Source organism: Anopheles maculipalpis, chromosome 3RL (assembly GCF_943734695.1).
Source record: "Anopheles maculipalpis chromosome 3RL, idAnoMacuDA_375_x, whole genome shotgun sequence".
NCBI classification, from domain to species: domain Eukaryota; kingdom Metazoa; phylum Arthropoda; class Insecta; order Diptera; family Culicidae; genus Anopheles; species Anopheles maculipalpis.
The window spans coordinates 52,998,296-53,025,647 of NC_064872.1; the positions used below are offsets into that span (position 1 = coordinate 52,998,296).

Genomic DNA, 27,352 nt, shown 5'->3' on the forward strand with positions numbered 1-27,352 from the left:
GGCTGAACAGCAGTTGAACACGTACCATCTCTTCATAGATTTCAAGGCCGCATATGACAGCATAGCCAGGGTAAAACTCTACGATGCCATGAGATCTTTTGGAATCCCGGGCAAACTGATCAGGCTTGTTAGAATGACCATGATCAACGTCACATGCCAGGTGAAGGTGGATGGAAAACTCTCAGGGTCCTTTGCTATCACCAAAGGCATGCGTCAGGGAGATGGGCTCGCCTGTCTCCTATTCAACTTGGCGCTAGAAAGGGTCATCCGTGACTTGGAGGTGGAGACTTCGGGAACCATCTTCTATAAGTCACCCTAGATCCTGGCATACACTGATGATATATCATATATACTGATGACATCATTGGTCTGCGTCTCTTCCAGGTAGCAGAGACCTACCAAAGGATCCAGAAGGCGGCAGAAAACCTCGGGTTGCAGATTAACGAGGAAAAGACCAAATTGATGGCGGCACAGATTGATGATGGGCATAGAGACGGAGTTGTGCGCAAGGATGCTGGCGGCCAGCCGGTCATCCTACAGCCTGAGGAAACATCTCACCTCAAAAAACATGTCGCGACGGTCGAACCTGGGACTGTAACGTACCTTTGTAGTCGCAGTACTCACATACGCCTCTGAGACATGGACCTTGTCCAAAAAAGATGAAGCCCTCTTAGCCGCGTTCGACAGGCAGACGCTCAGAAGGATCGTTGGCCCCGTATGTGTGGAAGGACAATGGAGGAGCCGCTACAACGACGAGCTGTACGAACTGTATGACGACATCACCGTCGTGCAGCAAATTAGGCTCCCAAGTCTCCGATGGGAATGAGGGCGACTCGGTGGTATAGGTGACAGCGGCGCCGGTCTTCAAACGGCAGGACCGTCTCCCCGTAGTGAGGACTGACTAACCAACTACGTGGTATCGGCAGTCTAGTAAGCCATTTCGATGGCCGGCATGACCTTAGAGTTCGTTATGCCAAGAAGAAGAAGAAGGCTCCGATGGGCTGGCCATGTTATACGCATGACACCGGACGACCCAACTCAGAAAAAGTCCCTTTAGCTCTTCCACACCGACCGAGGAGGCGTGGTAGGCCCAGATTGAGGTGGAATCATCCGCAATCAAGGCTGGGATAATGGATTGGCGGACGACGGCGCGGAACCGTGAGCGGTTCTGGAATCTGCTGCGGAAGGCCAAGACCAGAAAGCGGTTGTAGCGCCTGATAAGTAAGTAAGTAAGAGTATGCCATGTTCATGCATCCTGAAAAAGTCACTGGTGGATTTGGTATTTCTAGCCGAAACTTTTAATGAATTCGTTGGTGCAACCACACTTAACAAGCTTTCTTTTTTTTCTTTAAGCATTACAACCTTGCCTATCATGCACAATACCACTTCATGGGAAGATACCGAACCCAGCCATCCTCAATGAATCCTATTCCGCCTTCGAAAAGGACATACACGCCTGACCCATTGCCATTCTCTGTAGCTTCTGTGGCGTTGACCTTACCGTCTGCCACATCCTCGCTGAGTACCATGGATACAAGACACAACCTGTCACCTGCCAAATACACACCATTTACGCGACAAACCTTTCACCCGACAAACAGAAATTTAAGCAAAATTTTTACCTTTTTATGAGCCATAATCGCAAAAGTTTTTAATGTTTGATAAGCCACATCCGCAATAGTTTTGTATTATTATCAACCGATTTTTAAACACAGTACAGAGGGAAATATAGTGTCAGAGAAAGTCCAACGCCTCTATAAAAAAAACAACAACCAAAATTACATCTTCTTTAATCCTTATCCTAAGATTTTAAGCTTGTTTGACCAGTGGAGTGGCAGATCAAACGTCTTGGAGATTCTAAGAATAATGGAAGTTGAGCAATGAGAAAAGGCCCGTTTATAGTAAGATATGCATTTGTAGATATGGGTATATGGATGTAGATATGGGAATATGGGTATCCTTTTTTAGCCCCTTATTCCATGCTATTCCTGATTTATTTTTACTTAATTGATTGGTACTCAGTCTTGCTTACGGGAGGCGGCGGCTCGGGTGGGATAATGCACTCGTCCATACCATATGACAACTGGGGCCAAGAACAAGATCGATCACTCTCCTGCCCGAATCCTCAACGGTATGTGGATCTGAATGATCTGAGAATCAAATAAAACTGTACGAAAAACTCGTAAAACTTTTTCTTATGAGGTTGCAGGACTGTGCCATTTAGCAGCGAACTGCTGATTCCCTCAAAATCAACGTTACACAAGCTATCAACTCAGCTTAGATTGCATTCGATTTATGCGCCAGAGTATTGGCGATTTGAACCACTTCCGAACTTCGAAAAACAGACTTCGAAACTAGACTAGACCACACCTTCTAACTACCGGGGGCTGAATATCCAGCTAGGTAGTATCAAAAATCCTAGTAAGTCATTTGATGGACAGTATGACTTAGTAGGTCATAAAGTCAAGGAGAAGAAGAAGATGCACACCAGATGATCCGATCGATTACGAGGCTTCAAAATGTCGTTTCCTTTATTAACCTTTAACGATTTAAAGTGTAAAATGTGATTTGTGTAGTATCGATGTCATACATGTTAGAAGCTCAATTCCACAATACTTGGTACAAAATTTGTATCATTATTTGTGTGAATTCAGTGTTCTTATTGCAAGAGTATTCCAGGACACTACAGCATTGATTAACATAGCTAACATCATGTAAAAAGAGTTGAACAATAAACACACTCCAACGAGTATCGATTGAGGCAAGCCCTCAACACATAATTTGCCACATTAAACTGTTTTGTGTCAAGCACTTTGGATTCAGATTTAACATCCTTCCAGCCCATAAATAGAATCGAATGACCTGCTTTTTTATCGCCGAACAATTTCTTGACAGAATGCCCGCAAGACGATGCAGGTAGCACTCCAAAGAAGAAAAAAAAGAAGCAATATCAAATCGAACAAATGCCTTGACCGAGTTCTTCCTTTTTTAACGATCAGTTACCAACGACTGCAAATTTTACGAGACCTCATTAAACTCGACGCCCAATGCAGCCGCCGGACTTGGTTCGTTTGCCGTTGGCCTGTGCTCTCTCAATCTCTCCGTTTCTCCTTTCTACATTTAAGTGGATCAATCCACCGACCCCGGGATTCGAACTTACGATAATCTTATTTATCATTCGTTGTCGCCACATTTATCTCTCGCTGGCAAACAAAGGAACGGTGTTTGCAGGAAAGCAATGTAGCAACAGCAAAAAATAAAACTTTACCAAATCTTGCTCCCTGTCCGGTGTGATGAAGGTACAACTATCGTAACTCCATCACGCTCCAAGAAAAACAAAACCATCCCATCGCGTTTCGTGTGCCCTGTGCAGGATGGGGTGCTGCGATATTGCAAACACCTTGGTAATAATTTATTGACTCGCCGAAATTGCGTGCAATTCGCCTGACGCGGGGTTCAGCTCACCTACTAGCGCACTCTGCCACCATTAATTAATCACGAAATCTTACCCGGCCGAAGAAAACTTTGCCCAAACATCACTCTTATTTCATTCCGGTAATTCATTCTACGTTCTGACGTTAGGTTTGGCTGCGGTCGGGGTTCGGTTCACGATGGTCGCTCCCGGAAGACTGGACCATGGGGTGACTGGCAAACCTACAATATTGATAAACTTTCCCTTGTTTTCGTGTTTTGCAAACGGGACTAGATGAACTTGAAGGGTTCATCGTTTTACTCATGTTTTTATTTTTTCGGCCAATGTATTATTTTGCTTGTCAACCCCCGTTAGAAGTGGGGCTAATTTATATGCCTGCCGAAAAAAGGCACCGTTCGTGAGGTGGAGTTGTACGGTGCGTGATTTCTATTTATCTTTTGCGAATCGTATGCTACTAATTTGAAGATTTATTTTATTGCTATTGGCTAAGAAGGGTCCGGACACTACACAATAATCTCATATGAATATTAATTTAATGCGATTTCAATCTTGATGAATCAAATCAATTGCTTTGGTAAGATTCATTCACCCTTAATTCCTCTATCATCACTTCCACACTTTCTCTTTGCTGATATGTTTATCTTTCGCATAACGTTCTCTCCCTCAGTTGGAGGCCTCCTCCGGAACGGAAGATAAGGGTTAAAAGTAAATATTTACCTATCAAGATCAGCCGAGACAGCCCCGGCCACGCTATTTGCAAACAAACAAGCGAGGTGGTGGGTCCCTTTTCCGCTTCAACCCTTCATTCGGTAACGTTTGTTACACACCACATTAATTAAATATTCATTAAAGCCCACAGACGCAGACCGACAGTTCGGACAATCAACGTGGGGTGAAACTAATGAGAATTTTCCACGGACACTGACCGGTGTGCCAGGGACTAAAGACGACTCGCTCGCTCGCTCTCTCTCTCTCTCTCTCTCTCTCTCTCTTTCTCTGTTAATCTCTTAATTCGATTTTATACCGCGCCGCATCGCTATCCGGCTGAGCTTCCCGTGCTTCCTTACAGCCTACTCTACCAGCCCTTCTCTTGTCCACCGCATATTCGTAAGTGCTGTCCGCACTTTTCCCATTTTCTCTCATTTAATCTGAATCGATTCCCACTCAATCACTTGAACTCACGCCCGTCAAAAACATGACGCCGTAGCCGGAACCATTTCCAATCGACAATCGGGTTTGCCCATTTCTTTTGCCGCTAATGGGATTTTTCGTCACACGTTTCGCTGGCAATGAACGTGGTAGCGCCCCATCGCCCTCTGTTGATTGGGTGAAGCGCGATAATGTAGTACGCTGTACGCAAAACAGTAAGGATTTTGCATTGATTGTATTTAGCTGCACGCGACCGACAGATGTATACGTGCGAAGGTAAATTTTGTTGCCAACATTTGTTCCAATTAACAGCTTGATGTTTTCATCAATTTTCATTAAATTGTTGGCTTTTTTTACCATTGGATGTGTTTATATTTGCATGCAATAATAGTATTTTTAATTAAGTTAATAAATTACTATTTAATAAACAAACTGAAGTATAAAATAGAAGTGTAGCTCTAAACTTGGGGGCGGCTAGATGGTGTAGGCGACAGTGGCGCTGATCTTCAAACGGCATGACCGGGGTTTCAAATCCCATCCGGACCGTCCCTCCGTAGTGAGAGAGTGACTTATAGAATGACACCTGATATTATCAGCAACTCTAAGTAAACCATTCGATAGCCAAGAAAAAGAAACTTTTTAGCTCTCTCGCATACAAACAACCTATATCAAATCACACAAAGATTTCCGCTGCAAATGATTTTGTTAACTTCCTGTAGATAAGCAATCGTTTCCAAAGTTAATCTTACAAAATAAACTCTCTGTTTTTCCTACAGAGTAGCTCATTTCATAGAATTTACTTTTCATAGCCTTTAACTTTTGCTTCGAATTATTTCGGATTTTCTCCGTGGCACAAATCAAGCCTCAAAATCCTCGCCTTATTTCATGCTAGTCACTACCCTGGAGTACCATTTTGGGCGGTTACTGTACGATAGAAGGACTTCAAACAAACAGAAAAAAGCACCCAAATTCGCCACACTGAAACGAGAACTATCTTGTCGTTTTACAAGTGCTACATTCAATCGACACTAGTGGCCTCACAAGCCTTCCGTGTGATACTCTCCCCTATCATTCCGAGCGGTAGCTGAGCATCACCAGATTCGGTAGCGCACTTGCAGCAGGGTACGCCTCGTGTACGTTCGTTAAAAATGGAAAATAACACTCTCATGCTTAAGTTTGCAAATACCAACGCTACCTGCATTGAGCCCCTAGCTTAGCAAGGTGATACGAGCAAACGGGATTTCACTGGCCGTATAAATGGAGGCGCATGGTTGTGCATCGTGGTGATTTTACCGACTTCCGATGCATGCCTCTATGCATGCCCCTGGTGTGAGGATTTTTCAGGGTTCCCTGGTTTTGCTACGTGCGGATTACACCGGAAATCCAGATGTCGAACAACTCTAACGAACCTCCAAAGCATTACCAGCCGCTTTGCATACTGCTACGAGTCTTCGGAGCGGAACATCTTCAGCTGATAGCGGCGTGAAAGGGATGACTGCCACGCCGGCTAAATCTGCTTTCATCTCACCAACTCACCACCGGTGAAACGCCCGAATACTCAATCGCTTTTTCCAGAAGCTCGAGCACCTTTGCTCGATGCTGTTACCCGAAGTCAAAAGGCTCCTCAACTGGGCAGGGGAACTTCTCGCACGCTTGTACACATTCCTTAAATTCTTATCCCTCCCTCACCCAATCAATGTTCCCTGTGTCCCAGGAAATGCTATGGCTGGTCGAATCCTCAACATCCTATCGAAACCCGGATCAGTTCGTCTTTATTGCACACTGGTGCAGTATGGTTCACTTCAACGACGCTTCCCACCCATGCACGCGGTGTACAATATTTCTTTTTTATTACCATCATGCATCTTAGCGCCATCGACTACTACCACCATGATAACAACTACCACCGACAACACACTTCTGGACAAATGCTTCGACACAAAGGTTAAGAGATGCACACTTCGGAAGCTGCCAGCTTTTGCGTGCCGCCACTCATTCTCAGTGGCGGACGACCGCGTGCAACCTATCGCGCACACTAACGGCCAGCGTCACTTTACGAGCAGAATATATCCACATTGCTTATGCTCTTTTTGAACCCTCTTTTTTCCACGGATGGGGTGGAGGGGATGCTTCTTAAGATGGGACTTACCGGAACGTTACGATAGTTCCAGCTTCTTACAAAAGCCGTCGATTGAACTGGATGGTGTTTGCACATTTGATGGTTGCATTCCGGCCAGCAACGGCCAGCTGGTCGTTCGTTCGTCTGCTGCTGCTGCTGCACGTAACGGTTGTTAGATAAATATTTAATGCTTGCATTTTTGTTGTTTGCTTTTTTTTTGGATGCTCTTAATTCTGCAAAAAAATGTCTGTATAGTCTCTAGTCCGCATTTCAAACATTGCACCGGCAATGGCAATCTTATTACATATTTATCAGCCCGGTTGGCTTCATAGTTTATGATGTATGTATTCTACTGTATCGTACTGCTTTTCGAAGGACGAGCTTTGGTGAGCACTGGCAACACGATGGATGCTCCCAAGGGCTTCTTTTTTTTACGACCATCAAACAAAGATATCGTTTCAAGTGTGGTTGGTACACACAAAGTTTTTAATTGTACTGTTTGTTATGTATTTATTCTTATTTTTAAAATTTGTTGGAAAATAGATTGTCACAATTGCGAAAAGATGCTCGTTACAGTTGGTATCAAATATACAGGGCATTGACATAATTTAACGCTTTTAATTAGCACAATTACAATTTGCTTTTCCAAACCACATTTGCTTATCAGATAGTATGCTTCTAAAAATCAACCCTCCCGTAGATTCCTTACCATGTCCTAATTTTCTAAAACTCTCTTACCATTAATGATTGAACAGTGCAAACGTATAACGAACGGGATAATTTCATCCCTCAGTTCAGCCCATTTCCTAGCTGAATAAAACATTCGATTAGTTGTCATACATCAATCCTTCATATCCTACATCCGGACTGCGCTGTTTCAGCATCTAAATGCCTCGGCCGGGTGGATGCAAAAACCCAACCCCACAGGGGGTAGCGCACACACCATATTCCCAACTTTGCGCCAACTATTTCCAATCGAAAATTCAATTAAATTTATTTCAAACAGTTCCGGTGTTCCGGATATGAGGCCGCACTATCACTGCCCAGCAGTAGCCATGGAAGCAGGCAGCGACAGCTTTCGCTTACGGCGAGTCACGGCTACAATCGTCATGCAGCACGCGCCCTCGCATTTCACTCGATGGGACACCATCGAGACACGCGCAACTACAATGCATCAACGGGTTGCACCTCTTCCAGGTCAGTCTGCATGGTAACGGCACGGAAAACGGTCAGTGGGCAGGGGACGGGGACACAAAAATCCAATATCCATTTGCCGTCAAACGGTGCGGCTTAGGATCGATTCAATTTTCACCGGACGCTAAAGAACGTCTAGCTGAAACCTTAGGCCTTCGCCCAAATTTAGTCAAGCGCTCAAATCCACTCCAAAACTACTGACACTTTCTAAATCCACTCGCTCTCTCTCTCCCTATCTATCCGGCATACCTTGGATGAATGCATTTCGTTCGCTGCACGTCCCGTCGGCGTACCGGGCTGGCTGAGTGCCCAACCAGCTGAAGACTGTTTTGCCCGCCCAGTCCATCGCACAGCTTGCGGCTGTAACAAACTGTTTCCGCTTACCAGATGCTTTCCATCGCACACATTCCGATGCGGAGATAAACTTGTCAAATGCGAAAAGCTTAAAGAGACATGCGCTTCTTCACACGCAACACTTTGGAGGACATTTTTGTACGTGAAGATGCCCGGTGCTTAGGTTCAGGACTGGCAGGCGCTTAAAAATGGTACCGTTTGCTTCGTTGCTGATTCTATCTACAATAAAGTGAAAATTAAGGTCAAACCAGCTTCAATGTGCTTGATGATTGTTTATTATTCTACTCTTTATTAAGTTGTCTTGATTTGTATTTTTTTCAATTTCTACTACTTAAGCATATTTATGTATGATTTAAATTCATGCTAATAGTTTATTATATGTATTTTTCATTACTTGCTCTTCATTCTATTACTCTGATTGATGAAGTTCCAGAATATTTACATAAAGCTAAGCATCTTTTGTTCTCTATTACAGTACTAATGTGATTGTTTTTGTTCTTCTTCGCTTAACGAACTCTAAAGGTCATGCCGGCCATCGAAATGGCTTACTAGACTGCCGATACCACGTAGTTGGTTACTCAGGCTTTAATACGGGGGGACGGTCTGGTTGGGATTTGAACACCGGTCCTGCCGTTTGAAAACTGGCGGCGCTGTCGCCTACACCATCGGGCCGCCCCGATTGTTTTTGTTACTGTTTCTTAATAAAACTGTTTGCCTCTCGAGCTATACAATCTTAAACTTAATCTAGTTTTAAACCCAGGAGCTATAGCAAATTGAAGGAAACAGATTAAACACTGAGACAGGATCGATGAAAAAAGCAAAGAATTGGAATAGAAGGAACGTTAATAAATAAAGGATGAAGAAATTTTAGAACGCAAAGATGACAGAGAGATTCCAAAATGATCAGAATAGGCATTGAAATGGCGGAAACAAACTAGCAGTGGATCGTTTGAGCCAAATACTGTGCGGCACAAAGGAAAGGTGTACGAAGACTAGGGGATCAAGGCCATAATACAGCGTTCTCTAACACTGAGGGTTGAAAACTCCAAGGATAGTCTTCTGACAAGTCCAAGCGTCCTGTAAGCCAGAGATCAACTAGCGTGATATATGCAGGGTATACTAATTACTTATTGATCTTTCAGGTGACTTCACGCAATTCTAATTCAAAATTTCAATTACACACAAGTTCAGAACGACAACATTCTCCTAAAACATGAAAAGAATTCCCCTCACACTCTTGACTCACCTTTCAAACACCATACAAAAGATACACTGCTAAAGCACTCTGCATCGATTTAAGAACAATCCGCACCGGAAATGGCGATGAAATCTGACTGCCTGAGCTATTCAACGTACAACAATTCCGTATCATTCCTGCCAGCTTCTGTCACTAAGCTATGCTGCTTCGTCATCATTACAAAACGATTCCGTCCCAGCCGCCGGCGACATCCGTGCCGATGACGTTCGATCCGATGGCAGAGGATTTCGGCGAACAGCACGCAAACGGACAGAACGATTCCGCCGCACAGCAGCACGAACGCCGACACTACCGCATCCAAACCGACGATCAAATCGGTTGGGGCAATCTGGCGAACGCATTTCGGTTTCGGTTCCTGCCAAACGTGTCTCTGCCGCTGCATTAATCCCGCTTCATTCAACCGGCGTAATCTGTGAGTTTAGTCCGGCGGATTTAGTGGCCCCCGTGAACGAAGGGCCATAGGACACCGAGATAATCCCGATACCGTTACGGTACGTCAGCATGGCAGGAAAAAAAAATGTGGCGAGAAAACACATGCGAAAAGAAGAAAAAAAAACGATACAAAACGAAACCAGAACAAACATCAACCCTCACCATCAAAGCTTGAAACTGCCAACACGAAGCACACACAAAAAATGCATTTCCACTCAGCTGAAGCAGGTGCACAGTGCAAAAGCGAATGAAGACAACACGTAGAATGGGAAAACAAAATAAAAACACACAACAACAACTAAAAAACTACAGACAACTACTAGCCCCGGTATCGCGATAGTTCGCGCTGACAGAGTAAAAACCAATTGGCCACAGTCTATCGGGAAGGACACAGAACCTTCGCCGCCACACCCAAACCCAACGGTACACGACCTCGCCGAAGCACAAGAATGACTTGCCACGGCCAAACAGCCTTTCACTATGACGAAAGTCAGGTGAAGCGTTATTGAAACTATGATTGAAATCGAGCATAAAACTCGGCATCCTTCAAACATCCGAAAGGTACAAACTCCGGTGGTGAAACGTTAAGAAATAGTGCCGATCACCCCAGCTCACAGCGACATTTTGTGGCTTCCACCGTTTTTTGTGGGGTTTTTGAGGAGACTTGATTTTTTTGCCTCAACTTTAGAGAGATTTCTTTTTCAAATAAATTACTAATCTAGTTCTATCGGTGAAGTTGATTAGTGAAATTAGTCGACGAGCAACTCCATATAGGAGATGTCTATATTTCTGTTAACTTACTGTCGTTCTAAAAATCCTCTAAAATGTCCATCTTTGCAAGCATGAAGCAAATAAATCTTTCCCATCGCTGTCCTGAAACTTTTACCCGAAACACTCACAAAAATGATAAGAATCATATCAAAAACAATGCTTTGTGCTGGGTTAATAATACCCTGCTGGGAAGGCAAGGCAACACTAAGCCCTACCACCAACAGACAGTTTTGCAAGCGTCCTAGGCTGGTATGGCCTGAAAGCGTGCTAATAGGTGTGTGTGTGCCGGTGTGCAATTTACCACCCAAACCCCCAACGCATCATCCCCATAACCTTACCCGTATGTTATGACATCGCGATACGGTGAGTTTTTCTGTACGATCGCCACCATCCACTGCGACCAGACGGGGAACATATCAATTTCACTCAGTTCGCAAATTTCCCGCTCGCTGAACGTCAACCGGATGATGCGGTAGGCGGCCGAAATGGCCACGTGAAAAGCGTAACCACCGTCCCGCACCAGCTGCAGACCGTCGGCCGCCGCTAGAAAGTGGGACTCGTTGCGTCCCATTTTTGGCTCGTAGTACTCGATCCGGGTCCGGTGCAGTTCCAGCGAATCAGCATCGGTCGTGCGCTGGTACGGCGAAGGAGAAGCCCGAGTGGTGAGTATTTGGAGTGTTTTTAAGGACAATTTTGGAGGTTCCATCGAAAACAAAGCAATCCCCCACAGCACACACACAGGAGAAAGAGTGCAAATGGAAACTATCAGAACGACATTGGGTTTCCCGCTTAAAGCACACACAAAAAAAAAGCGCTACAACCATAAATGCGAGCACTTTCGATGCGGAACATTCAACGCGCGTCCCTCGTAGCGTAAACGGAAAATGTGAAAGAACGATCGGTACCACACACACAAAGGTGGTAGTACCGGTGAATGCTGCAGTCGAACTGGTCATTGTTTTAATACTTTTTTTTTTTTGGAGTCCGAGTCCGGTTTGGGTCCGGAAAAAAAATGCCGGACAGCGTGACCGTGCCACCGTTTCGGCAGTTTTGGTTGTGCATGGGTGGATAGCTGGATGGATGGATGCATGGACGGATGTATTTGTGCTTCCCATCTAATCTATTTGCGTACACGCTCTCCTAATCTATTTGCACTGCACAGCTGGAGATGTGTGCTTGCGTGTATTCCGAGGTGCGATCTAGCGTGAATGGCAGCGTGGTTGATGCAACTGAAAATATTTGCATTTTCTCTCTCCCTCTCTCTCTCTTTCGCTCTACTCTGACAACTCCGATTCGTGTCTTTTGGACCACATTTAGTGTTTTTCTTTGTTTTCGTTGCATTCACCATTTTGCCATTCCCGGACATCTTCGCCCCAAATTGGTTCGGCTGGAGATAGTTTGCGAAGGCACAAAGTACCGAGTCCAAGAACTGTGGGACTTTATTCGAAGCGGAAAGGAAAAACAATAATGGCGCCTGTGCCGGACAACTTTTGCCAAGGTGATCACACACTTTCTTGGGTGTATTTCCGAAGCTGCTCGTTGATCGGATGCCGGATCAACCTATCGACCGGGCGCCCCCGCCTGACCAGTGGGCAGATAGCATAAATTTCAATCAAACACTAACCACAAAGTAATCTCTGGAATAGGGAATATCCTCGATCCCGAGCGTTAGCCGGCTGTCAATCAAATTCCTCAACGTTTTTATGCTCTTCGGTTGCTCCATTAGCAGCGTGCCGACGATGCTGGCCGAGTAGTACTGGTACATGAGGTAGCCGAAGAGCAGGATGAAAAATGACGTACATCTGCCGGATGATAGGTGCGGTATCTCGGATAATCCTGTTAAATGGAACGAAAATAATACGAGAAAAAAGCATTTCACACAACTGAGGTATATTCCACCGGCGGGACATTAGAGGGTGGGGTGTTGATGGTGGCGGAAAACTGATACAAGCTTTATGGGTTTACACAATACGGCCACTAGACTTCACATCACACCGTCCAGTGTGAACCGATCGTGGGTTGTTTATTGAATGTGGCATCGCACGTTGTGCAGTCTGTGAGGGAAGGCTTTTCGAAGCTATTAGCGTAAGTCAACCTTTGTTAGTTGAAAGGTTAAACTACATCATTCACCACGCTACTGTGTGTTCAACAGTGATGAAACTAATTTTCTCAAACCTCCAACAAAAAACATTCTTTCGATGTGCTGCAAAACTTGCTAATAATTTTGTAAAATGATAAGCCCAATAGACATAATTTCAAATTAATTCTTTCCTCAAGATCAACCATCGGCAAGGCCGGGAGGCAACGAATGTCGAACGGAACGTTCATCCTCATCCGTTATGTTACATGTGCCCCACTGCCCCACTGCTTCCAAGGAAGTGTTTCCGCTTTCGTCCGGATGTGCTCCAGATGATTGATATTCGCCGTGTCAAGAAATGTTGCTTGTCAGTTTCAGCTTCACATGCGAAACACAAAACGAACTGACAGCGTAACAATACCGCGAATCAAGCGATGCGGCAAACGGTTTGGGGTGGTTAAACTTTTCAAATCATACCAACAGGCAGTGTGAGTGGGTAATGTGAGTTTATCTTTATTTGCCGAAACTTCATTTTCTCATTCTCTGCGGTAACCGGGGAGGATCGTGCAGGATGTGTTGGAAGAGTTGAAAACCGAACAATAATAACGCCTGAATCAATCATTTCGATTGAGCTTTTATTTGTTTTTGCTTTACAAGACTCTTGGTACGGTGGTACGTTGGTTGCAAATGTGTAGTTAATAATGGAATTTTCTTTTAGCTGGAAGTTCTTATTCTTTAGCTTCTTTCTTATCATCAAATACATTATCTACTCTTCAAAGTAGTAAAATAACGTTTGAATATGGTTTCCAGTTTTTTATATTGCATTTTTTTTGTAATAAAATTCTAGCAAGTAGTTTAGGAGTAAGGAAGAGTGGGTAAAGTTTTTCATTAATTCAAAATTGCTCATTAATCAATTTGTAACTCTATGGAAAACAATTCAAACAAATTAAAATGAGGGGTAAAGATTTACCACATAACCTCTTTCAAGGCGTTCCAGTGGTCGAAGTGATAGAAACACCATACTTCACAAAGCCAAAGCCCAAACCAAAAACCTTCCGGATCGTTCGTCCGTATTGAGGATTGATCGCTCCCGTATCCCGTAGTTAATACCGGGGAACACTAAGGAAATTTACTTACTTACTTAGCAAGCGCTACAACAACGTAGCGGTCTTGGCCTACTGCAGAAATCCTCTAAACCGGCTAAACCATTATACCGGTCTTACTGTGGACGACCTAAAAAGACTTTATTGGCTGGGTCGTCTAGCGCCATTCAAATGACATGACCAACCCACCGGAGCCTGGAGAGTCTTATGGGATGTACGACAGTGAGTTCATCGTACATCTCGTGGAACTCGACATTGAAGCGGCTCCTTCATCGTCTTCCCACACATACAGGGCCAAAAATCCTTCTGATCACCTTCCTCTCGAACGCGGCTAACGAGCGAGGGTTTTGTCAGTTCTAGTAAGATTCCATCTCTCAGAGGCGTATGTGAGTACCGGGACTGTAAAAGTTCTATATAGTCCCAACTTCGATCGTCGCGTGATGTTTTGAGTAGAACAGTTTCCTCAGAAAGTAGAAAACCGGGTCACCCCTGCGTAAGTCGGGATTTGTTAGCAGAGTCGCTGGTGATGCCACTATCAATTTGGTTTTAGCTTCGTTAATCTCCAACCCGAGGTTTCCTGCAGCCTGCTCGATCCTGCCAGGATCTGGATTGATTTGTTGAAGATGGTCTGCGTAGTTTCCACCTCCAAGTCGTGGATGGCGCTCTCTAGCGCTAGATTGAAGAGTAGACAGGCTAGCTCATCTCCTTGGTGCAGTCCCTTGGTTGTAGCAAAGACCCCCGAGAGGTTACCATCCACCATCACCTGACATGTAACATTGGTCATTGTCATTTGTACTAGTCTGGTAAGTTTGGGCGGAATTTCAAATGAGCTCATTGCTTCGTACATTTTAACCCTGGCTATGCCATCGTATACGGCCTTGAAGTCGATAAGGAGATGGAAAGAGTGGTGCTGCTGCTCCGTCATCTTATCCAAGATCTGCCGCATGGTGAATATCTGATCAGTGGTAGATTTCCCGTTTCAGAGCGGAGCGGAGTGAACGGCAGAGCTGGTAAAGGGCCCCGAATCCACATAGCCATCAATGTTGATGTTGTGTTGTCTGCCATCTCTAAGCTTAAACACTCCTTTTCCCCAGGTTCTGATGGTATCCCGTCCTCATTGTTTAAAGAAATGTTCAATGTTTTTCGCTCCCTTACTGTGCCGTGTTTTCGGTAGGTCTTTGAAAGACGGTTCGATTCCCTTGATCTGGAAAAAAGCATCGTTAATCCCGATCTTCAAGAAGGGTGACCGCTGTTTATTCACAAATTATCGTGGTGTTTCGTTACTATGCGCTCCTTCCAAGGTTCTTGAGTCGATTGTTCATTCCTCTGTTTTGTCTCGTGCACTTAACGTTATTTCCCAGCATCAGCATGGCTTTATGCGTAAACGGTCCACATCCACTAACCTCATGTCTCTTGTCTCTACTGTCTTCAATCATATGGCTTCCGGCCGTCAGGTTGATGTCATATATACCGATTTCAAGGGAGCCTTTGACAGTATTCCTATCGAATTATTGATTATGAAATTAATCAAACTTGGTTTTGGTGAGCCATTACTTTCATGGCTCAAGTCTTATCTTTACGGCAGAAGTTACAGCGTCAGAGTTGAGGACTTTCTCTCCGACTCCTTCGAAGCCATGCCTGGGGTTCCTAAAGGAAGCGTACTCAGTCCTCTTCTTTTTCCTTTGTTTGTCGACGACTGTGTCCTCGTCCGTCGATTGTTTGAATCTCCAATCCTTCCTTAATTCCTTCTTTACCTGGTGTTGCTCCAATGGTCTAGTGCTTTGCCTTGATAAATGTTGATTTTTATCGTTCGGTCGCTCTTCGAGGAAAATACTGTGGGATTACTCCTTTTGTGGAATTCAATTATCAAGAGTTACCTCTACTATAGATCTTGGGGTCTGGCTTATTTATTCTTTCTTTTATTATTCGTTTGTCCTCTGAAATCAGGAACCCTCTATGTCTCAAATCTCTGTACTGTTGCTGGGTTCGATCAATTCTAGAATACGCTTCAGTAGTTTGGTCACCAGCTGGCCAGACAGCGATGGATAGGATAGAGAGGGTACAGCGGAAATTTACCCGTGTTGCTGTTCGCCGTTGTCTAACCGGATACACTGAAGCGGTCCCCTCTTATCCTCTCCGTTGTCGACTTGTCTCCTCTCCAATGACATCGATGATCTCGCGCTTTTAACTTTGATTCCTTTGTATGATCCCTCCCGTCATCTACGAGACAGACCTCCTCCCTTTATTCCGTCTCGTAGTACACGCCATGGCCAGAATGACCCTTTCATACGAGCGCTGGCGGCCTTTAATGACTCTTATCACCTATTTGATTTTGGTATCCCGGTATCCCGATTCCGCGCTCTTCTACGTGATTACTCTTCCTTTTCTACTTCTTAGGCTAGTAATATATTTGTAAAACCCACGCGGCATACAAATTAAGATATAAATAAAATAAAATAGACCTTCCTCCCTCCCGGTCAGCAGATTTAATGTAATAGAGGCCCTCAACTTGCATTGCGCTTAGGGCCTCCGAGGGGCTAAATCCGCCACTGCAGATACTGCTTGATCTTAAGATATTCGGGGATGGATAATAATCCCTTGTTGGTTGACGCTGAGGTCAGTTGGGGTGTGTTAAATTTAATTAATTTAAATAAACAAAGTGCAACACCTTATTATGAAGCTAATTTACCACATTGATAATGGGAAGGTTTTTCGAAAAGCAACGAAAAAAGAACGGAACGAAATGAACGTATCAGATCGGGAAAAAAGCATCGGAACGGAACGAGTTTGAAAAAAAGGTCGCTACGAAACTATTTTGCTAGATTCGAACCGGAGCGGAAAAACGGCTCGCGTAAAAACCCCAGATTTTTTCGCTAAAACCTTCCACTATCTATACGGAAAGACCTCCCTTACGAATAGAACAAAAACCTTCCATTAACCAAATAAATAAAACTTTCCATTGCTAAACAGTTTGCACTTTATCCTTCTATAAACCATTCTTAACTTTACCGATGTAATCAATTTACGTCTAATCCACACCTTTGCCTTATGGTAATGAAACCACAGCGTAACATTTTCAAAACTGCTGCTCCGAAATTTGAACGGATCGAACGATTTGCAATGTATGTTTTCACACAAAAGTTAACACAATGTGTGGCGCAACGAGCAAAATCAGAAACATTCAAATCCGTACCATCGCTTCCAGCCATAGCTTTCTAGCGAACCAGAAACTTTTCAAAAACCCGTGCACCATCCACCAACACAACAATGGCAACAACTATAACAGAAGAAGAAGAAAAAAAAGCAGATAAAGGAGAAAAAATCCATTTGCTAAGTTACCTTGTTGACACACGCCTCCGAGAAAGAGTAAAATGCTTTTCGATACCTTTTCCGCTTTATAATTGCATTTGGCGCCGTCGTTTCCGTCTCCCGGATGGAATCGATGCGTCGACGATATGTTTGCTGGGACGGTCTTGTTATGGCAATTGTGTGCCGTGGATCCAGCAGCAGCAGCAGCAGCAGCAGCGCCACCGCCATTGCAACGTACGAGCTGACGACAATCCACCGGATATAGCCAGTGGCATATTTTCCATCGCCAACGAGATGAGCCGGCTGCATCCGTGGTGCTGTGTTGATACCGAAATAGGGGAACCAAACCAAAGAAACTTGACTGTTATTCGACATGTAGTGTGCACCGACCAAAAAAAAAAAAAAAGACTACACTCGAGAGCTCGAGAAATGGAGACGACTACAGGACCAGGACAACATGGAGAACGAAAATAGCAACAACAACGCCACACGGTACACCATTTTGATCATCGTTAGTTTTCTTCGGCAATAGGGGACACCATTAAAAAAGATGCATCAGTTCGATACGGCAAACTTTGCATTTGCTGATTGAAATGAAAAATGTTACTTGTAATAATGATTTTCTTCCGGTGAACGGGCAATACCAATTCCTACGCCCCCCCCCCCAGGGGTACTTCCACACACGACGTAGTAGATCTGCTTGATTCAAGGTACACATGATCGGTCCTTTTAAAAAAGGGAACAGCCACAAAGCTGCAAGTTGAAACATTGTTCCACAACCGATTGCACTCGCGCACAAAAGGTAAATCTCATTCCACTAATGATGCAGCCCAAAACTGATGCATCCGATCAAGCATCAATGTTAAGCACCCCGGGAAGAAGCTGGCAGATATGCAGGCAAATCTCACGAAACTAGTAAAACCACCGTACACACAATCAATGCTAGGACAAACGGCATTGGTAAGTTTATTTTTAAAAAAGGCTTTCCAACAATTGTTGGGCATTGAATTAAGTTAAGTGATGGCCGCAGCACACATCGAAAATTCAATTCTATGTAGCTCGAAAAGTTCAAACTCATTTGCAAATTAATTTTAGATTATTGCTTCAAAAAGTCCTGCTTTTACGATTTTTCTATTACAAATTTCAAGTTTTAGGTCACAGTTTTTGGACACAAAGTGATACATTTCGTGATCCTTTTTTTCGCACTTCTGCACGTGTGATGTTGCTTATTGCAAATGTAATCTCATCACAACGGCATACAACAACACACGGGCATGGTGCTGTGCCTTTGCCAACTCGTTTCATTTCACAATGCCCTAGAATCTGTACGACAACTCCCATCAGCACAAACAATAACAAACTTGGCAAGCGGATCTTTTGCACCTACCGATTGTCTGCCGCTGCGTTTGATGCACCTCCGAAAGCCGGCACATCATCATCATTATCATTGTAACTGATGCCTGCCATTGCTGGGTGCCAATAGTTACGCCGCATCGGTGACAGCTTACGATGGCTTAAAAGCGATCCATCCAGGCACGTTTCCGGCGACACGTTTCTTACCGCGAGGCTTGCTGCACCGGTCCCGGCCAGGGGGAAGATTGTCCCAGCTTTGCTCCATATTGTTCCGTGTGCGGTGTTTGCTGCAGCAACGACATTATTGCTACGAAGCGGGCGTGTTGCAGCATGTGATGTTGTCTTTCGTGTTGTACGGGAAGTGAGCGTGGAGCTTCCTTCGACAACTATAAGAAATAGCGCAAATCGATGAATAAATGGTTGCAATTTAACGTGCATTATAGGCTCTTTGTTGCATATCTTATGCCATGTTTTTGCATCAAACATTTAAAGCTGAACAGATAAGCTATTGATGCACAAGAATAAAATATTTTGAAGCTAAATTTTGAATTTTTGAAGATTTTTTTTTTCTAATTTACTGTAAGACATTTCCTCTTTCATGTAATTTTTTCACTCGTCCAAAGCTTCCAATAATAAAGCTTACCTGCATCTTCGACGAAGAAGCTCAAGCACAAAACCATCACCAAGACTGAACCGCAGGCAACCATCAAGTACCAAACGATTATTTCGAATGGCAGCAAAAACGGATTCTTTACCGCATCGTTGCGCGGCGGATGGCGAAAGATGAAGCAGGGCCTGTAACATTTCGACAATATCGAAAGAGAAGCAAAGAATTGATAGCGGAAGATACTAAGCAGGAAAAAAAAGGGCACCATACTAACCGTTCTATGAAGGTGCGGGTAGTGTAGCTGACGACCCGATGCCGTTCCTGGCGAAAGTACATGGGCGAACCGCCGAGATCGACCTCTCGGCGAGACAACGCACCGATCATACCGTCAAACTTACCGTTCCGCAAATATCCCCAACTCTTGGTGCGCCAGTTGACGAAGCTGCCCACGGTCACCGGCACGGTCCAGCAGTGCAGTGTCGGGAGAAGGACAAGTTTGATGACTTTAGTAAGGAAGTTTGCAATATCCCGTACCCACTCGACGCCCTCTGCTGCCAGGGCTGCCACAATCGGTGGTTGAAAAGTTGCACCGTGCGAACAAAAACGCCACCGCACCGCACCCCCGGAAAACTGTCAAACACGGTTCGACTCTTGACGCCAGTGCGCCACTTTATCAAGGGCTGGACATCGCCAGACCGTACGCTCGCTTAACCTAACCCACTTCATCGACAAACATCATCATCATCATCGAACAGATCTGCCGTGGCTGGAGCGTCATAATAATCATCAATCATGTGTGAAAAGTTAAACCACAAGCAGCAGCAGCAGCAGCTCAACAATTCGTCTCCCCGTCCAGCTTCCTTAATGAATCGAACTTTACCCCCACCGTGACAGCGCAAGGACTTACGTAAAGTTGTAGAAGTCCTTCAGCATGCTCATCAGGCCGTAGTTGTAGCGATGGACGGAATCGAGATGGGTGTTCTGTGGCGTCGTAAGGTACCGCTCGAACGGTTGATGTGGTTTCTGTGTCACCACGGTCATTATCTTTAGCTTCAGCCCGTCCATGTTCCGTCGGCGGACCACAGTCGTTTCGCGCTTCTCTATCTGCAGCCCTTCGGTTGCAGAGTATCTGCCCAGCGATTCTATTTTCAATTTACCGCCACTGATGAAACCAGGATTCCTGTACAGAAACGAGACTGGCAATGTAGGGCGATGGCGGTATAAATGCAGACTTGGCTAAGCTACGCTCGGCAATTTTTACTCTACCTTGACATTGCAAAAAAGCAAAAAACAAATTGTATTTAAGTCGTCAGAACAAAGAAAAACGAGAGTATTAGCTTTCGCAACGAATTATTGAATGAAAATGAAATTTTAAAAAACTACAAAATTCTTGTGCATAAAGAAAAAGTGAATAATTGATAGGAAAAAAAAAATATTTTAAATAAGCGAATTGGTAGGTACGTCAAATATTTCAAACAAAACCAGTTAGAACAACCAAACAAAATGAGAACAAAACATTTGAAATCATAATGTAATATGACGGATGTAGTAAACCATTTAATCTAATTTTATATTAAGTGTATCTTGTTCTAAACCTTACTTTTATATTTATTGTATCTTAGCTTATCCTTCACTTGTCTCACTTCAACTCATAAATCAAAAACTGCAACGAAGATAATGCAGCAGTTTAAATATTTGTTCAGTAAACATCCAATTAGACGCCTGAGTGAATATACAGAATTGTTCGTAGCTGTGACAAGATATAGTTTTCACTGTAATCATTTTTTTTTTTACTAATCAAACAAAATTGATTGCAATCTTATAATATTTCCACCAGTTCAAATCTAAAGCCCTTGTAACATATCTACTAAACATCTCACTAGAATATACATTATCTCGCATAAAGCGGTACGTAGCAATTATACGGTGAGTAGAAATTCACCAATTTAACAAAGTGGTCAGCAACACAAAACAACAAAACACAAAACAAATAACTTCATGCATATCGAGCCATAGCAAGCAAAATGCAACAGCAAAAAGAACCACAAGAAAATAATAACAATTAAGTGAACAATAAGAAACAATTTTTGGTTACAAAAAACGAGCAAATACTATTGTAAGAATTGGGTATAAATAAAGTTGTCTTCTGGGTCCCGACAAGCCATCCCCCGAGCAGTCTAGAGAGAAGGTACAACAAGCTAAACCTTGCGTTCAATTCTTTCTAAACCATGCGTTCAAAAGTTTGAGTGTCCCCCTACCCAAGGTAAGGCCTCAAACCTCCAACCTGTAAAGAATATTCCTTCTGAACATCCAAAGTCGCCTAACCGACTTGCTCCGCCGATGAGCATCGAGAGTCCGTCCCCCTACCAAAGGTAAGGCCTCGATGTTTCCAACGCTCCAGTAAGAAGAGATTCTCATCTAGAATCTTCAGACTGCCTGGACAGTCAGATAAAAGAAAGATATTGGTCCGCACAGTTAGCAAATGTTCTTCCCCACCACATGGCGACCGTGAATGCAATTCTTCTTCTCCTTCTCCACCACACCCTCAAAGCAGAAAGAAACAAAATATATAAAAAAAACTTTGAATTACACAAAAAACTGGGACAAAAAAATCTCGAATCATGAAGCTCAAAACACAATTATTTTTTTATGAAAAATTCAAAACTTAACAAAAAACTAGCTTTTGAGGCGATCCTTCATCACCATTATTTGGGACAAAAGTGCCGCACACTTTTCGCTGATTTTATTGAGCGTTGTGCTATCACTAACGTAAACATGTTTAGTCACAAACTCGAGATCTTAATTCCAGATTGGAATTAATATTCCGATCGACTTCACTAAGGCTTGAATCATAAAATTCGTACTTTTTCATTACTAGTTCACAGTAAAACAGATCTTCCAGCTGTGTTCTAGTAGGTGTGGGGGTCCCGAAAAAGGGTGGTTAGGGAGTAAATTTTGATCGGCAATTAGATCCGTAACCGAAAAGAGCACTCCGGTGACACGAACCGCATTAGAACACGAAGTTTTACCGTTAACACAATAAAATGCAAGAAACCCAAAGAGACAAATCCTAAGGCCAGTGAGGAGCTAAGTTCTGGTCGTTATCAAACGATTTTTAAAACTCAGTAGAGGTGGAATTGGTGACCACACATTAACCCCAAAACATACTCCTGGATAACTTTATTTAATTTTTAATTCAAATTGTCTGCCTTTCCGGGCTACGCAATGTAAATCCTTAAACTATGGTATGGGGGGGGGGGGGGGGATAATGATGAGGAGTCATTAGAGGTAAAGGACTTTTATGGGGTAAAGGTAGAGGACTCTAGAAGGCGGGTTCGGAAGTGGGAAATAGGAAAGTTGAAGTCGAACAGCTCGTGATCTCTGTTGAAAGAGACGCAACATCTTAACCAAGGATCATTCTGGTCAAAAACCGAACGGCGGGAAGGGATAAATATGGGTGGTCTATCACGAAGTCGACGAGAAGGGACATACAGGGGTATAGAAAATAAAAGTGACGGGACGTCGAGTTCAGAAGAAAGGATACAGGCGATGAAGTAGGACTGCGCGTGCGAATGGCGGAATCTACTTCCTCTAACTTCCTCTGAATCCTCTCTATTTCCCTACGTAGAAATTTCTCCGGCTGGGGTCCACACTACGCTTGCATAATCCAGAACGGAGCGAACCCAGTACAGTGCCAGTGCCTTTAAACATAAAGGATCTCTGATCTCAGAAGCCATTCGGAAAATTAGGACTAGTGCTCTATTAGCTTTATTAACTACATGGTTAATGTATTCATCAAATGAGAGTCCCTCATCCAACAAGACCCCAAGATCTTTTACGGTGTTTATTCTACTTATTTGGGTGCCGCATAAGGAGTAGTTCCATAACAGCCGGTCCACAGAAGGCCTCCCGAAAGAGACGACACAACATTTAGGGGGGCAGAGCACCAACCCATTGTTCAAACACCAAACAGAATTTTAGTTTCTTTAGAGCCTTTGAAACCACATTTTCATCTATTTCTACGGTGTTGCAGCTAATGACGTTACTAGGCGTGTAGGCCAAAGCATCAGGAGGAGACACTGTACTGCTACATGGGTCAACGAACACGCCTGAAAAATGTCTCGCGAGTAGTTCACTACAGCCAGCGGACGTATCAGCCACATCATCGCCTAGAGAGATTGAGGAAGGAATGCCATTGGATTTGCGACGGGCATTGGCAAAACGCCAGAATGATCGAGGGTCAGAGGAAAATTTAGTTTGAAGGCGCACTAGGTAAGGCCTATAACATGCCCTATTATAGATACGGTATGCCGTGGAAGCGTATTTGGAAGCGTATACAGTAATGAAACAGCAATACGGACAGGCCGTCCTTCTGGAAATAAGTATATAAAAAGTAAAATAAAAAAATACAGTACAGTGAAGAAATACAGTGAAGCATCTGATCTGATAACTTTTTCCTTAATTTCCTATAATTTTATCTAGCTGACCGTTCTTATCGATGGCACTCTTGCCCTAATACGCAAAAAACCATCACATTTTCCACAATCGTTTTTAAGACTTTCATAAAATGCATTATTTTTGCATTTTTTTTTTCTGGGACTGATTAATAGGAGAAAAGTAAGTGTAAAATGATAATGAAAGCAAATTCAGCTTATAAAAAAAACCATGTTTAAGTAGGTTACATCATAAATTACTTAACGTGCTTAACACTTGCCGCAATTTTCGCTACCATTATGGGGCCTTTATAAATTGCGTAACGCCTAAAATCATGATTTTTTTAAACTCCCCTCCTATCGTTACAAAACGTAGCGCTTGAAGGGACCCCCTTCCAATATTGCCTTACGCTAATGGGCTAACATCCCCTCCTCTCTCCCTCCCTTCAAGCGTTACGTAATGGACGACTAGCCCCCCCCCCCCCCCCCCCCCCTGAAGAGTATGTTAAGTGTTCAGTGTAACCAGAACTACCGATTTATCTGTATATCTAGCCTACTGAGCCACAGATGAGCACCCTCAAACTACAGATTTTTCATAATTCCTACCAAAATCTTTTGATATTGGGAAAAGAGGGAGTCAAGTTTTTTTTATTTTCTCTCAAAATAATCTGGTTACTCTGGCTGAGTTACAAAATAATGCATTTTATCTGATCCATTTCTTCGTACTAGCTCATCTTACCATGTATATAATTAGAAGTAAATAAGAGTTACAAGTAAATCATGAGAAAGTTGAACGAATGAAGTTGACGAATGAACTCAGTGATTTTGTACACCAATCATACATAACTCTCTTCGTTCACACACCACCAATCATACATGGCCCTCTTCTATTCGTCGTTTCCGTAGTGTAGCGGTTATCACGTCTGCTTCACACGCAGAAGGTCCCCGGTTCGAACCCGGGCGGAAACATGATATATTTTTGTTTTGCCGGCCATAATTGACTCATACCAGCACACTTTCTACTCTATAGTCGACTGTAAATTGTTCTATTCTGTCCGAAGCACTATTTGTATTGGTTTATTTGCACGCACCGATAACGGCTAATCGGGCCAGCTAGTGAAAAACGAAAGATTATGAATGCTGTGGGCATACACGTTGGTGCGCATACACGTGGAAGAAGCAGGCGAAGGTGCTAACCGATAATGACAAGCGAGAGAGAGAGAGAGAGACGTGCCAGCACCACTTTCAACCAGTGTTACCGAAAGGATACGTGTGCAACACGTCCAAACAATGGAAACGGATGATTACCAGAGATCATAGAGTGTGAATCCCCGATAGGATGTATCCGTCGGCCTTGCAACGGTTATTTCTGCATTGATGCTAACGTTCATTGTTGCTAACAGTTCGAAGGTATCGCCCTTGGCATTCGCTCGGGTGTTGACGCTACTAGCTGTCGGACCAGGGTCGTTCGTCCTACTGCTCTCCAGCACAGTATCGTTGACGAAGGATTGCATCGTGCCGACCGGTTTGCCCGCACTGGACACTGCACTATTCTTGACCGTAAATCCAGTAGTCGAAAAGTGGGCAGGAATGCCTGCGGCCATCTTTTTGCCATCCACGATGCTATTGTAATTTTTATCAATTATCAGCCAATGGAATGATGCGTTGAAAAGTTCATATTGTGAGGCCTGTGGGGTGTGGGCACAGTATTAATAGGGAAAATTAGCATGTTTTGATCCACGTGGTAAGGACAAACTTTGCCGAAGAATGATTAAGATTGATTATAGTGAGGTACGAATAATTGTCTCATTTAATGGTAATTTTACTATAATCTGTTTGCTGATTTTCAAATTGCAGAATCAAGTCACAAAAAATGAATTGTAAATGGAACAATTACAAACATCAGAAATATTAATCCCGGATCGGTTAGTAGAATTGCAAGTTACTGATGATACCCAGTTCCAGCTACAATTGCACCGTCCACTTATTGCAACGACACCCGTTAACTTCTCCCATAACGTCAGTCACCGTTAAGTAAAGCCTATTACCACTATAGAATATCATTGCGCTTTTATCGAAAGAGCACACCCCGAGATCCTCTTTTACGCACGCTGCTTATGTGAGAGGAAAGTATTGTACCCTGGACCAAAGCACCACATGTTATTCATAGCCAACGGTTCGCTACGACGAACCATTAGGATAAACAACCGGCTCACCTGTCCCAGAACATCCGGTGCGCTTTCGCAAGCCATATCGAGCAGCACAAATTGATGAAATTCAAGCGACTGTCGAAGAGTGCTCGAAAACCGCTCGTGCTCAGCCGTGTCCATGCCAAGTGACGAGCTTGGGTCCGTCGACACCGTCCTTACGCGTACGCCGGCGGTGGTCAATTGCGATAAAACCTTGTAAATGAGCAATAACTTCTGATCACACCCGAAAACGATGCCCTGCTTTAAGCCTTTATGGTCACGTATAAAGCGAAGCACAAATGTAGCAACTGTTTCACTGTAATCGTTGCTCTTAACAGCACTCTTTGCTCCGTACACAAACCCTACCACCGTCGGTAGGATTATCAATGCGAAGCCCCACAGTATTACACGATTGCCCTGCCAATGATGCATTGTACTTGCCAGATGCATCCGTTGCACAGAAACAACACACTAACCAAGCGCAGTAAGGATGATTGGGTGATTGAGGTCCCATTTATACCTGCTGCCAGACACTACGAGCGGAAATAGGGGCAAAATTATTCCATCACCAGTCAGTCGTAATCGTTCGACATCTTGCATGAATGATGAGGGATACTCCCGCCAATAATAATGGCGAAGGACGAAGCGTACGCGAAATCAAGCTGTTTAAATTAGCAATTACTTGGCTGCCATAATTGTGGTGGTCGCTCTCGACCATCCAAATGATTATCCTATCAATTTTTGGCGTTTATTGACATCATGAGCATGTTAGATGACCATTGGACATGTTTATAAAATATGTAATACCTAAGAGATTATAAACGGGAAATAATCATGTTGAAAAATCATGTTTTTCTGTTAATTTCAACAGTTTTCGTACGAACATTTCTTATATTTTCTTATATTTAGAAGAATTACTAGATGTGCAGATTATTCATTTTCCAATATTCTTCTATGAAAAGTTAAATAATCCTTTCCACACACTGGAATAACTATTCGGCTATGGATGAAATCAAGTCAAGTAAGCTAGAACCTGCTGCGTTTGTAGGGAGAAACAAGCAGATAAAGTGTTAGTATAATGTTTTATCTGCCTGAAAACGTAAAAGATCGTTTCTTAACTCTATTTTTTTATGCAATATCAATTGCACTGTACGAAGCATGCCCGGGATAAGGCAATAAAAAAACTAGGAGGAAATCCCTTGAAGAATTTTTACAACTCAGAAGCTCAAGAAGAGTTCAGAATACGGCACAGGGCCGTAATACTTGACAAAAATATTTTTAAAAAAACAACAGCATTGGGGAAAAATAATAAAAGGATCCGAGATTGTCATCAAAAATAACTCTAGGGATCTTTTGTGTCATTCGGACAATCAGCCATCTCATACAAGGAGGTACTTTGGAGGTACTATAGATTGGACAATAAGGCTCCTTACTACAAGCTCTCTCTAGATAAATAAGGCTTGAACATGGATGTCAAATATGTCTGTTTGACTAAAATTTCTCTTAGCATATGATGCCTCTTCGACCACCTGAAAGACGAAGTTCCTTAGCCGACCAGAAAACGAGGTCAT

The 27,352-nt window shown here is 43.5% G+C and overlaps 4 protein-coding genes and 1 non-coding gene across 5 annotated transcripts in view; 2 read left to right on the forward strand and 3 right to left on the reverse strand.

Moving 5' to 3' along the window:
- The window catches only part of LOC126562199 (protein arginine methyltransferase NDUFAF7 homolog, mitochondrial), a 259,818-nt gene extending 245,010 nt beyond the window's left edge, over window positions 1-14,808 (forward strand). The window contains exon 5 of the mRNA XM_050218643.1: window positions 14,796-14,808. The gene's annotated coding sequence lies outside the window, so the exon portion shown is untranslated. The remainder of the gene's footprint in view (window positions 1-14,795) is intronic.
- LOC126561389 (tectonin beta-propeller repeat-containing protein) overlaps window positions 1-27,352 on the reverse strand; it is a 445,867-nt gene that overhangs the window by 321,092 nt on the left and 97,423 nt on the right. The gene's annotated exons all lie outside the window — the stretch shown is intronic.
- The window catches only part of LOC126563311 (LITAF domain-containing protein-like), a 317,379-nt gene that overhangs the window by 285,401 nt on the left and 4,626 nt on the right, over window positions 1-27,352 (reverse strand). The gene's annotated exons all lie outside the window — the stretch shown is intronic.
- LOC126560774 (ionotropic receptor 75a-like) lies at window positions 9,593-26,381 on the reverse strand. The gene is given in 10 exon segments (XM_050216725.1): window positions 9,593-9,917; window positions 11,049-11,344; window positions 12,335-12,546; window positions 17,230-17,516; window positions 18,760-18,859; window positions 19,196-19,347; window positions 19,434-19,601; window positions 20,067-20,339; window positions 24,901-25,280; window positions 25,809-26,381. Coding segments are annotated over 10 exon segments (2,766 nt in total).
- On the forward strand, window positions 24,489-24,561 carry Trnav-cac (transfer RNA valine (anticodon CAC)). The gene has a single exon. It is a non-coding gene; the product is annotated as a tRNA-Val (tRNA).